The 13604-nt window shown below is 33.8% G+C and overlaps 1 protein-coding gene and 1 long non-coding RNA gene across 2 annotated transcripts; both read left to right on the forward strand.

Annotated features, from left to right (window-relative positions):
- The first annotated feature begins 5573 nt into the window (after positions 1–5573).
- On the forward strand, positions 5574–7793 carry LOC136228672 (L-ascorbate oxidase). The gene is made up of 4 exons (XM_066017117.1): positions 5574–5862; positions 5936–6028; positions 6116–6328; positions 6420–7793. Exons 1-4 carry the CDS (start codon positions 5581–5583, stop codon positions 7539–7541), a joined length of 1710 nt encoding a protein of 569 aa, XP_065873189.1. The 5' UTR covers positions 5574–5580; the 3' UTR covers positions 7542–7793.
- Positions 7794–9120: 1327 nt separating this feature from the next.
- On the forward strand, positions 9121–11869 carry LOC136230264 (uncharacterized). Its single transcript, XR_010689330.1, has 3 exons — positions 9121–9500; positions 9630–9734; positions 11222–11869. It is a non-coding gene; the product is annotated as an uncharacterized lncRNA (long non-coding RNA).
- Positions 11870–13604: the final 1735 nt, after the last annotated feature.

The raw sequence follows: 13604 nt of genomic DNA on the forward strand, positions 1-13604 counted from the left end.
GATCATTAAGTGCTCCGTGCATGCCTTTGCAAAAAAAAAAATGACGTCGACAACAACACATGGTAAGTGGAAATTGACATGTGTCTCCACACGTTTCAGGAATTGTAACAACCTCAGTTAATCTAACTGCATTATAAATAGAATGAGCAATCTCCAATGTATATATATTTAATCATTAGCTTATTACTCATAAGTTTTGTTCAGTTATATGTTCAAATTATCTTATCCCTAAAAACTTATCTAGGAGTTCTTATATTAAGCACCGGGTCTTCCATATCACTCGAAGGACTCCCAATTCACATTTGGACACGTGTATTGTAACTCCACGTAATAATTAAAATAGTAGGACCTCTTATAAAATATGTGGGTCCATATTACACGTGTCAAAATATGTATGGGAGGTCCTCCATTTGACATGCAGAATCGGATGCTTCTAATAATTTATCCTTATCTAGACGTAAACCTCAACCGTTCTTTTAAATCATGGTTATGTTTTATTGCAGGCTTACTTAGAGATTAGTAGCATTCAACCACATGAACTAGTAAACTATATAATTTATTTATGCTAAAAAAAATATTTGTAAAGACGTAATAACTAGAATAGAATTATGGTTTATTGTGACGATACACTAAATAGTCAAATCGTTTAGGTAGTAATATATGTAGTAAAAGAAAATATCGCCTGGTGCTTAGGAAGGTTCTTAACTCTTCCCGGAAATTATTATTTTTCTATTCAGTAAACGCGTTTCTTTTCAATCTCCTGATTTGGACTAATCTTTTTTCATGTTACTTCTTAATTTATTATTATTATATTTTTGAAATTTTATTAAGAAGGGCCGAAAGCATGATCAAATGCGGAATATGAGCTTCCTCGAATTGTATCTATTTTGGGTTATTATTAAATAATCAAACTCTTTCTTTTTGTTGATTTTAAAATAATCAAACTCTTAATTTCTTGATTATAAACTACATTAAGAAACCTGTTATCCACCAATAAAAGCTAATGTCGCTTTCTTCAACAAAAACATAATAATAATTAAAGTAAAACGTATTTTAGTAATTAGGTTTGACCACGTGTGATGTTGGGAGCCAAAATCTCCAATTAAATCCAAATACTATATAATTTGAGCCATTTCCATTTATATTCCATTCAGTTTCTTCCTACAAATAAATAAATTTCGAGGCAATCTAATGTTCAAGCAAAACCATGGGCCAAATCAAACCCAACTAAGTCTGCATATTATATAAATCAAACCACGGCCCCTCGGGCTGCCGGAACCACCCTGAGTAAGGGTGGTTTCCGGCTCCCCTATCTCCATTGTTTAAGGTTGAGGGTGCTGAATTAGCACCCCCAGACTTGAGGCGTCCAGTTTTGGACTGCCTCAAGTCATCTGTATTTGGGCGGTTCGGTTTGGTGTTAAATTAGCACCCCCAACCGAGCAGTTCTGTATTCTCCACTGACCGTTTAGCGTTTCACTGTAAACTGCAGAAAATATACCGTTTGGTTAGATTTATATAACCTCAATGTTTAGTGTTTTTTCTTGAAACTGCAGCATTGTGAAGCTTTTTCTGAACAACTGTTTGTAGTTATTTGTTAGGGTTAAGGTGGAAAAATACCCTTAACATTTTAGGTCAGGAGCAATTTTATCTCTAACGTTTAAAATAGTACAATTTTACCCCCTAACGTTGATAATTTGGTTCAATTTCAGACATCATAATAAAACACAAATATTTTGTTCTTTATTCTGCACTAATTATATATCAGTTAGTTCTAAAAAAATATTTTATATTTTTTATAATTTAATAATAGAATTGAAGATTAATATTTATAAATTCGGTGAATTTTTTGAATTTTTTATCCAATTCTTACAAAATACAATATTTTTTTATTATTTTTTTCACATCTCAACATATTTTTGTGATTTGTTACTAATAAAATGAGGCACGTGTAAAGTGTAGATGAAACAGTTTGATGAATTATTTCTCAAATTGCACAATTTTAGACGTTAGGGGTAAAATTGCTCATGGTCTAAAATGTTAGAGGTATTTTTACACCTTAATCCTATTTATTATTTATAAAATTATCCTTTTTTTTTATAAATCAAATGAAATTTTATTATTCAATATCAGCACTTAAGTCATTACAAATGAACTCGGGGGGCTTATATTTTCATATCCCATGATCAGACACAGAACTAGACGCTCTTGCAAGTATATGAGCAATCTTATTCGCTGACCTCCTAATGAAAGAAGCGGATAAAATATTTAGCTCGCTAATCAGGGCTTTACAATCATCAACAATAATGCCAAAAGGGGAAACTAGTTCTGTAGTTCCAGAAATTGCAAGAACCAAGAGCTGAGAATCCATTTCCAGATGAACATTCGGAAACCCTTCTTTCTTCAACCAACTAAGAGCTTCACGACAACTCATTCCTTCAGCCAATAGTGGGTCCTGGCAGTTATTAATCACACCATTGCCAGCAGCTATGAAGCACCCCTCACGATTCCTTAACACAAAACCAAAACCAGCATGACTTGTATCCTGGAATAGAGCAGCGTCAACATTGAGCTTCAAACTATCTTGTGCCGGGCACAACCACTTCAAACTAACTGCTTCTCCACCAGGTGCTGCAATCACTGTCTGGGCATGCTGCCAAATGTTCAGAAACACCGTTGCATTGTTATAAGAAACAGTAGGAGGCTGTCGAATCTCTTCCCACACCAGCCTATTTCTATCATTCCAAATTGCCCAGCATAACGTAGCAGCGATCTCAACAGATATATTATCATGGTGATTTATAATAAAAGCTCAGAAATCACAGAAGCTACTAACCCGAGAGCTCAGATCTCCTACCTTAGACAGCATCCAAACCTGTCTTGCTTCTGGACAGATGACTAGCGCATGTAGGATAGTTTCATCATGAATATTGCATCGAGGACAAAGTGTTGGGATATTGATTCGTTTCTTTACTAGCTCAGATCTTGTTGGCAGACACAGAGTGCTTGCTCTCTACATCAGATGTCAAACTTTAGGAGGGATTTTAATCCTCCAAATGTTGTTCAGAACCCTACCCATCTCAACCTCTTGACCATTAACATTATTATTTTGCAGGAAGCTATAGCCACTTTTAGCCGAATAGGCCCCATTTCGTTCTAACCTCCACCACCAACGATCCCATGTCTCTCTCTGACTCAGAGTAATCTTAGAAATAAGTATTATATCCCTTATTGAGAATAGACTCTGCAAAATCGAATTATCCCACTCACCATTCCTATCAGATCGCAACATAGCCACTGTAATCGATTTATCACCAGGTGGCGCAATACTATCAACATATGGATTGATTTCATCAGGTAGACAAGGATGACTCCATACATTCACCTCCTCCCCTGAACCGATAAAATTATCCTTCTTATTTCCATAAAATATGTTTCTCCTTTAACATTATTTTTTTTGAAACAACCTTTAACATTATTTGTATTTCTATAACATAATTACCGAAAGAACAAGGTTTTGTTGCATTCAATAAAAAAATTATTTTTATTAATTTGTGTAATGCATTTTTTTATTTTATAGTTTATTTGTTGATTAATTTAAAATATGTCCATATTGGATATTTTAAATACTAACAACAACGGCGGCGGCGGGCCATGAAGGGACGTTAGGTGTTACTACCCTTTCTGTTTCCCCTAGTTTCATCTCTCCTCTTCTTTTAGAAGATAAGATTGGGGTTAGCTTCCCTAGGCTAATTCCTGAGTAGTTTGTTGTTGTTTGTTTTTTCTTTTCCTTTTCTACCAAAAAAAAAAAAAAAAAATACTAACAACAACATTTTAATATAATTTTACTTAATACCAATAATTAAATAGCTAATAACAAACAGCTAATAGCAACAACAAAAAGTTTACTGCAACCGCTAAGAGCTAACATCAACAACTATTAGCTAACAGCTAAACCAAACAGACCTTTAATGCTTATATGCACAAGGCTGCATATATCACAACAGTTAATTTTATATTACTACCTTTTTATATAAAAATATAGTATTAATTATTTTCTTATAAAAAATGTAGTAATCTATTATTATCTAAATAAAAAAAATTTAATAGTTTTTTTTTCGAAGATTTAACTTAAAAAACAACTTGAGGCTCTTAACCATTCAAGTCAATCTTAATTAAAAAATAAATTATTATTTTTTTGAGAGAGAAAAATAAATTATTATTCTTATTACAAATCAATTGTTTGGTATGCTAATTGAACTGAGCATTGCATTATATCCATTTGGATCCCCAAAATAATGCTTCAAAGTTAATTAGGACTCTAAACTATCAAAATTATCGATTAGATCCATGGACTATTCCAAAATTATCAATTGAGTCTCTATCCTATCCCAAACTCAGAAATTGTGACTATTTGATATTGATTGTAATAATCTCTATGTTGGTTCAAAATGAGTTTGAGGAGGAGGGTCTGAAACTGCTCAATCGAATGATTTTCGACGAGGCCTCAATTGATGATTTTTGTTTAGAATGGAGACTCAATTGATGATTTTTGTTTAGTTCAAGAACCTAGTTGGTAATTTTAATAGTTTGAGGTCCTAATTAACTTTGAATTCTTAGTTTGGGGAGCCAAATGGATATTATGCCTCTAAACTATTATATAAGAATACATTTACAGAGTATAAAATATATATGGGTAATTAATTTATTAGTCCTTATATTTTGACAAAACACACTGTTTAGTCCCTGTATTTTCAAAAACATATGGTAAGGTCCCTAACATTTTTCTCAGTGAACTGTTTAGTCCTTCCGTCTGTTTGTTAGATTTTTTACCGTTTATGACTTCGGAAATGACTAAATTATCCTTTACTATTTACCTTCAAACTTTAGAAGAGGAAATCTAATTTAGAAGAAGAAGCTATTTGTATGGAGAACAAGAAAAAGAACAGACCCAATGCTTACGAAATTGAACGATTAAGAAGAAAACAAGAAGAAGAACACTCAAAATTGATTTCAGATGCATTAGAGTTTAAAGGAAAGGAAAATAAAGGAAAAGAAGAACGCAAATCCAAATTGACTAACAAAATCTTCATGAAAGTTTAACGGCAGGGACTAAACAGTTCACCGAGAAAAACGTTAGGGACTAAACAGTTCATCGAGAAAAAGGTTAGGGACTTTATCATGTGTTTTTGAAAATACAAGGACTAAACAGTGTATTTTGTCAAAATATAAAGACTAATAAATTAATTACCCAATATATATTATAGGTTGAATAATTCAATTGAGAATAATGCACATGGATTCGGTTATGGTTTCGTTGCAGTTGATGATTAGAATAAGTAATACAGTACATAATCCAAAATCAAACTAACATGATTTGTGGAATAAGTCAGTGTTAAAATACTATGCAAGTTGAATTGTATAAGCTTTTTCCTTTTCATTGTAATTACTTAGTCGTTTCCAGCAGAGAGTAGGTTTAGAAAATCAGAGTTTACAATTCTGACTTTTGACTAACATCATCATATATATATATATATATATAAACATACAAACCTTTGTGTTTTGAGAAATTACAAGATAAGCATGGGCATGGGCATGGGCATGGGCATGGGCAGAGTATTATTAAGTTTGTTAATCATCTGTTTTGCAATTGCAAGCATATCAGAGGGTAAAATTCGTCATTATAAATGGGAAGTCAAGTATGAATATAAATCCCCTGATTGTTATAAGAAATTAGTCATTACAATTAACGGCAAATCTCCAGGTCCTACAATTTCAGCTCAGCAAAATGATACTATTGTCGTTGAAGTTAAAAACAATTTGATCACTGAAAATCTTGCTATCCATTGGCATGGTATTAGACAGGTATATACTTCTGGGTTTTGTTTTGTTTTGCTTTTATTAGATTAATGATTACTAATTTTATTTATAAACACAGATTGGAACTCCTTGGTTTGATGGAACAGAAGGAGTCACTCAGTGCCCAGTCTTGCCTGGAGATACTTTTATTTACAAGTTTGTTGTTGATAGGGTGAGTCCAAATTAATACTAACACTAACACAATTAAGTTACTCTTTTTTTATATGAATCTGATTGATATTTGAAATATTAATTTCAGCCTGGAACATACTTGTACCATGCCCATTATGGAATGCAAAGAGAAGCAGGGTTATATGGGTCAATTCGTGTATCTCTCCCTGATGGACAATCAGAGCCGTTCGTTTATGATTATGATCGGAGTATAATACTCAATGACTGGTATCACAAAAGTACTTACGAGCAAGCTACTGGATTGGCTTCTATTCCCTTCGGTTGGGTTGGAGAGCCTCAGGTATGTATTAGTAGCTTCCTTTCTATCAGTATTGTTGAATTCTGAATCCGTCACTCACTGATTAATGTTGTGTTATTAATTTGTTTTACAGTCACTATTGATACAAGGAAAAGGATTATTTAGTTGCGCTACACCAAAAATACAAGCTGACCTTTGCAATGATACAAGTCCTGATTGCTTCCCCTATGTGACCACAGTTATCCCCGGAAAAACATACCGACTCAGGATATCTAGCTTGACTGCCTTATCAGCCCTTAGTTTCCAAATACAGGGACACAATATGACTGTTGTTGAAGCTGATGGGCACTATGTGGACCCATTTACAGTACAAAACTTGTTCATATATTCAGGAGAAACATACTCTGTTTTAGTCAAAATGGATCAAAACTCAACCCGGAATTACTGGATGACAACCCATATTGTTAGTAGAAACGCAACAACTCCACCAGGACTGGCCGTACTCAATTACTACCCAAACCATCCTCGGCGATATCCGCCCACACCGCCACCATCCGGACCCATTTGGAACGATAGATACCCAAGGTTTGCTCAAAGTGTATCCATTAAATCTCACAAAGATTTCATCCACAAACCTCCACTAATCTCAAACAGAACCATAATAATGCTCAACACACAGAATTTAGTAAATGGGAAATTTAGATGGTCAATCAATAATGTTTCCTTCAATCTTCCCCACACGCCATATCTTGTATCCTTGAAGCACAATTTAACCCATCTTTTCACCCAAGTTCAGCCTCCTGAAGGACACAATTTCCAGAGTTATGACATTTATAAGGCTCCGGAGAATAAGAATGCTACGATTAGCGACGGAATATACAGGCTTCAGTTTAATACGACGGTAGATATTGTACTGCAGAATGCGAATTCAATGTCGAATAATACAAGCGAGACGCATCCGTGGCATCTTCATGGGCATGATTTTTGGGTGCTCGGATATGGGGATGGGAAGTTTGATTTGAATAGGGATTCCAAGTATTATAATTTGGAGAATCCGATAATGAAGAATACGGTGCCGGTTCATCCTTATGGTTGGACTGCTTTGAGATTTCAGGCGGATAATCCGGGGGTGTGGTTATTTCATTGCCATATTGAATCGCATTTTTTTATGGGTATGGGAGTGGTGTTTGAGGAAGGAATTGATAGGCTTCCTAAATTGCCCAGTTCTATAATGGGTTGTGGTGAATCTAGGTAGAGCTTAATCCGACGGCTGCTATGAATTTCTCAGATTCTTTGAGTGTATATATTTTCTATATCAAACAATTAGAATACGTTTTAACAATTGTGATTGTAGAAGGTGCGTTTGAAATTTCTTCTTTTCTTCTTTTTTTCTTTTTTTTTGGTGAACTCTTCTTTTTTTCTTTGACTATTGCAATGATGTAATGTATTTAATTTCTTAATTTATGTATCATGTATGTGTGTTTCATGATTTTATAAAAGGAATTGACTTTTAACACTAGTGTCTCTCTATTGTATGTGTTTCATGATTTTACAAAAAGGAATTGACTTTTAACACTAGTCTCTCTAAATATAAATATATTGTATGGGTTTCATGAATTAAAAAAAAAAAAATGACTTTTAATATATATAGGGAGCCCATTTATTCCTTAAACTATAACTAAAGTTAATTAATACATATTCTGTTCAAATTATCAAAGTGTCCATAATCTTTGCAAAACGAAACTCCACACATAAAACATCATAAATAAAAAAACTTAAAGTAGCTGATAATAATATTATCAGCGGAAGGCAAAGTCAACACACATCCACTACTAGAAAATATCTATTTACTGACGGAAGTTTCTGACGGAACAGATTCCGTCAGAAAATACTGACAGAATTCCGTCAAGTTGATAATCGTCAATATTTTCTGACGGATTTTGTTGACGGAATAGATATTCCATCAAACATTATGGTGGAAATATTCCCGCTAATATTTTTGACGGAATTTGACGGAATAAATTCCGTCAACACATTATGACGGTATTATGACGGAATACCGTCAGAAAATTTAAGTCATTAATTACTTTCACATTTTTAAACTAAAAAAATTACAGAGGTTAGGTTTGAGTTTTGGTTATATTAGTTTCAAATTCTTGTATATTATTTGTTTGGCATTTTTTACTTTTTTTATTTACTTTTTTCCCGATAACTTTAATTCTATAAAATTATCTAATAAGACTATTTTTTCTTATATCAGGTATAATTAGATATTTGTATGTTAATGTTTTATTGTTAGAAAAACTATTTTTTATTTGAATATTAATATATAATTTTTAAACAATATTTCTTATTATTTTGTGATTTTTAAGATATTCATATTTTCATCCATAAAATATGTCATTGTATATTTATCAAAATTATATTAAAGGGATAAAGTGCAAAAATATGCCTAATGTTTACAACCAAAAGCAAGCAATTTTACCCTTAATGTCTAACATAGTACAATTTATATATATATATATATGGGTTTGGTTTCTTTCAAATTATTTGTGTTTTATTAATATTATAAATTATATTTATACATATGATTAGTGATTTTAACTTATGTAAAAAAAATACAAAGATTGGATGCTTATAGTTGCAGGTCCAAAGAGATATTACTGATTTTATTTAAACATTAAGATAACATGTTCATTTTATAAAATCCCTAACCTATCCCTTGAAAACAATCTGAGCCGTTGATTGCTTATAATCAAATGCTCAAAACTCATTCTCTTTTATCCATATAAAAGCTACTTAAACTCAACCCTAACAATACATTGCGCCGCCAACACCCTTTCCTTCTCTCTTCTAGATCTCTTAGTCAAACTTTGCCTCCTTCCCTCTACTCTTCCAATTGAGACTTCGACGCTCAACAGCAATCTCTACCTCCTCACCATCAACTATTATGCAGCACTTTCTCTAACTCCTTTTCCGTCGGTTGCAATTAAAAAATGCAACTGCCCTTTCTCTATAGATCCACCTCTCCGCTCAGTTCTTATCAAGTTTTAGAACTCCATGAGCATCAAGCTTTATAGGCGAAGCTTTTGACCCCTCAGAGAAGAAGCCTGGCGCAGGTTCAACAATCATTCCACCGTTGATCGAGCTGATAAGAAAAGTTTCAGCCGGCAATAGGTCTCTTCGAGTCCTCCCGTACTCCTGAAAAGAAAAGGTGAGAAATCTGAGTAGTTGATGAAAAACTTGGGGATTTCAATTTGATTCAAATGAAGTCGGTAGCCAACCTTCTTCCTTTTATGTCTAGCTTCGATTTAACTCTTTCATCTAACTATTGGTTTCACAGTACCGTTCATTGAGCTATCCAATGGAGATGCAAGACTCTTATTAAGGATTTGTATGGGAAGCCCCACAGTTCCAGGTTGATTAGTAGTTCCTCATCTACAATGAGGTATAACTCACATTTATTTCTTAGTGTTTTTTTGTAATTTTTTTCAGTTTGACAATTTTGGTTTGGAGCATTGTTGATTTCCTTTTCAAAAGTGGTATTTTGCTTGGTGACTGAATAAATATGGTTAAATGTGTCTTCATTACTTTGAATCCACAACACAGTAGCAAACAAACTAAATAAAGTCTTCCACGAAAGTTTCTTTTGTAAGAGGACATATGAAGTGCAATTTGTTTTGAGCCATAACCTCAAGTTCATAATGATTAATTAGATGATGTGCATATAGAGCTTGCCATACGTGTTGGGCTCGAGTATAGTCTCTTAAGATGTTTAAGGTAATTTCTTTCGCGAATTCGGGACACTGCTCTTCAGTACAGTACTTATCTTCCTTTTCAAAAGGAGCTTATTGTTTTGTAAGCAGTCATGGCCATTTAAAAAGAAAAAACTTGATTTTTGAGAGGGTATATTTTATTTAAAATACAGCCTTAGTGACTCCTGGAAGAGAGTAGATATATTTTTCACTTCAAAGCATAAGCAAGTGTGTAGGCAGAACTAGTAGTTCTCTTACCCGACCAAGCTAAGATTCCAAATGAAAGAGTCCTTAGTTGGGTTGTGCATGTTGAAAAGTAAAGCTTTTCTTTCCACCATTTTTCAATATCTGCAGGGAGTTGAAATTAGAGATGGTCCAGCTTCCGCTGGTTCTTACGATGATCTTATTTACTGTGAATGCATTTTCTCTTTGATTTATAGGTCCCTAGATCAAGTTTCTGAGTTCTAGTTCCGACTAGTGGAAAGAATGCCTTCTTCCCTTTATTCATTGTTTGGTTCCTATTGGTGTCACATACAGAATGCTACCTTGGCATCTGCTGCGCATCACATTTTATTTATGTGAATAAAAACATAGTGCCTATAAAGCTTTAAATATAAAGGCAGTGATCCTTTTGCAATGTGTATCCACAGTTTGTTCATTTATTTTCTGCTATATTTTGTTTTATTTCATTTTCACCTTAAAAGTTATTGTTGAGATGAGTTTTATGATATTTAGTCTAACACAATACTTTGGTTTCCCTTTCTATCAAGTCTTTTCGATCTTGATTATTTGTGCTATTGAGATTATTGCACATTCTATCTTTACCTAAAACTGAATTTGGTTGTGATTTGAACACTATGTTATAATTTAATCATGTATTTTCATATATTAGATGCTCAGCTCTCTTATTTGTTGCTCTATATAGCGTTTTGAATGTTGCAAGTTTATGAAATTGTAGACTTCCTGGAATTTTCCTTTTTTTCTTCTCTTACCATTAATCCTTTTGATGGTCCTGTATATTTTTTTTTATTTTAACTTGCAAATAAAAGTTGGGCTGCTGCTATAGCTTTTCCGTAGCTAAAAAAAATTTTAGGAGTTCCATTCAGGTCATAGTTGCCTGTGCATGCATCTATTCTTCTCTATGTTAATCGTTATGCTATTTACTGTTGTTATATTATAGGCAAAGTGGAGACAGGAAGTGAAGGCAAAGGAGCAGTCTCTAGCCAATATAGAGGAAGAAATACGTAACAAGGAAGCAGCCGATGCTAGTAATAAAAGGAAACTTGAGGCGATGAACTCTAGTGACTGGAGGAGCTTTCAGGTCCAAAATCATCGGTTGAGGTTGACTTAAACCAGCAGTTGAATATCAGGTAGAACTAGATGCTACCCATTTGTTGGATGGGAATTCATATTATTTATTAGTATATGAATAATCTTATATAACAACTTAATGAAACTATAGTTTTTCATAATCATAGGGTTATTAGAAAATTATATTTTAAGTCAGGATTCGAACTTGATTCATAGGGTTTGTAGAAAATTTTACTTTTGATTGAAAGAGGTATTATCTTGTGAATGTTTAGTAACCTTGGAATGACATTTAGTTGCCTAGTTGGTCTTATTACATATTTAATTGGTGATTTTTTAAAGCTTTAATCGCTTTTGGTATTCTCAGAAATAGACAATATGTGCATTCCTGATTCAAAATTGAAATTAAAGTGGACATTTTCAAGATAATTAACGCTAAGCTCTGTCATTTGATCTTTATTAATGCTAAGATAATTAATGCTTATTTGTTAACTTAATTTATGATTTCTAATACTTCTAATATTGGCCTTGTGATTTTCTTTTCCTCATTTTCTGCCAGTTAGCTTCATATGGCATTAATTATATTGTTAAGTCGCTTTATTTTTCCATATTTTGTATATCTAACGTAAAAGAAAAATGCAAGATATAGTAAGCTTCCTTCAATCCAAATATTAAATGTAATAATATTTTATTTGTGAATTATAATTATGAAATTGGTGCTAATATATTATTATTTATGTAAAAAATTTGATTTTAATTAACTGACCGAAAATTCCGTCAGAATAGATGTTCTTGACGGAATAAGGATGTTGATGGAATAAATTCTGTCAAATATACCGTCAGACATGACTGACGTTTGGAACGTCACCACATACGTCAGAAGATTTTGACGGAATGTTTTTGTCAATTAAAACGTTAGAGGTTCGACGGAAATTCCGTCAAATGACCGTCAGTGAATTCCGTCAAATGTCCGTAAAAATAAATTTCTGACGTGTGATTTACCCACGGGTTTCTTTCCGTTAGTATTCCGTCAGTAAATTGATTTATTGACAGAATTTAGGTGTTTACTGACGGAATTTTCCGTCAGTAAATAGGATTTTTCTAGTAGTGATCCATACAAAAGCACAAATTTAATTAAAAATTAGTATTTTCTTTTACTAATTAATACTAGCGATTTGGGAGGATTCGGAGGTGGTCCGTTTGAAAAAATGCGAGAATTTGGAAGAGCATCCAAGCTAATGTTGAGAAGTGGTTTGATAAGTTTCGCCAAGATATACTATTCAATGTCTGTTAAGACTGGGAAGCGAGTACCACAGAGGATGAGAACTGGGGTGAGACACAAGTTGAAACGTGGGGTAAAGTTTGTGTGAAGAAGGCGGATCCCAAGATATGTGGAGTGGGTTTCTTGAATTAAGTCGGAACAATGCAGTGGTTCGATTTGAGAGCTTGGAGTCCACTCAAAGCTATAACAAGTTTCGTCCATATGTAACGAGCACCTTGAGGTCAAGTTCTTTTCAAGAGAGAGTGAATGATGCAGAGCATTTCCTCAAGGGTTCAAGTCGTGGCAATCGGGCGAGACACGAGGCGAGATCGGCCGGTTGGGGCAATTGGGAATTGCCCCCACAGCGTGTCACACACGCCGTATGCGGCTACTCCTGCCCAAAACTGCTGAGTTCAGAGCTGGGCGAGTGGTTCCACTTTGGCGACAACGCGTTTTTTCCGCGACGAAAACTGCACTTTCAACGACAAAATATTTATTTAGCGACAATGAATCAATTTTTTAGCCAAGAAAAAAAAAACACCAAGGCTAGGGGACAAGGGGAACAAGACTGCCACAATTACTTACATCCTTTAATTAAAACTATGTCATTAAACCTTGTTGTTTATACTTTTGTCTTAATTTCCTAAATGTCATTTTGGCATTGCCTTCCTACTTTACCCCTTATCACTTTTTATTATTTGTAACCCTAGTTAGGGGGTGTTTGGTTGCTACTTTTCATGCTCCTGTTTGCCTTTTCACTTCAAAATGGAGAATTTTAGGTGTTTGGTTAGTGGCCTCCTGTTTGCCTTTTATATCTGGAAAAGCAGCAGTAGGTGTTTGGTTAGTGACCTCCTGTTTGCCTTTTAGACCCGAAAAGCAGCCTTTTATAAAAGCAGAGAATCTCTGCTTTTTGGAAAAGCAGCTTTTTCCAACAGCAAACAGCAAACAGCAAACCGTTACAGCAAACAGTAGTTAAAACAAACGGGCCCTTAGA

This window comes from Euphorbia lathyris, chromosome 5 (assembly GCF_963576675.1).
Source record: "Euphorbia lathyris chromosome 5, ddEupLath1.1, whole genome shotgun sequence".
NCBI lineage: Eukaryota > Viridiplantae > Streptophyta > Magnoliopsida > Malpighiales > Euphorbiaceae > Euphorbia > Euphorbia lathyris.

Excerpts from the sequence above, each read along its gene's own strand:
- LOC136228672 (XM_066017117.1), top strand. The coding sequence starts at position 5,581 with ATGGGCATGGGCATGGGCATGGGCATGGGCAGAGTATTATTAAGTTTG. Across the intron at positions 5,863-5,935 it reads ATTGGCATGGTATTAGACAG|ATTGGAACTCCTTGGTTTGA; the intron begins GTATATACTTCT and ends TTATAAACACAG. Across the intron at positions 6,329-6,419 it reads GTTGGGTTGGAGAGCCTCAG|TCACTATTGATACAAGGAAA; the intron begins GTATGTATTAGT and ends TTTGTTTTACAG.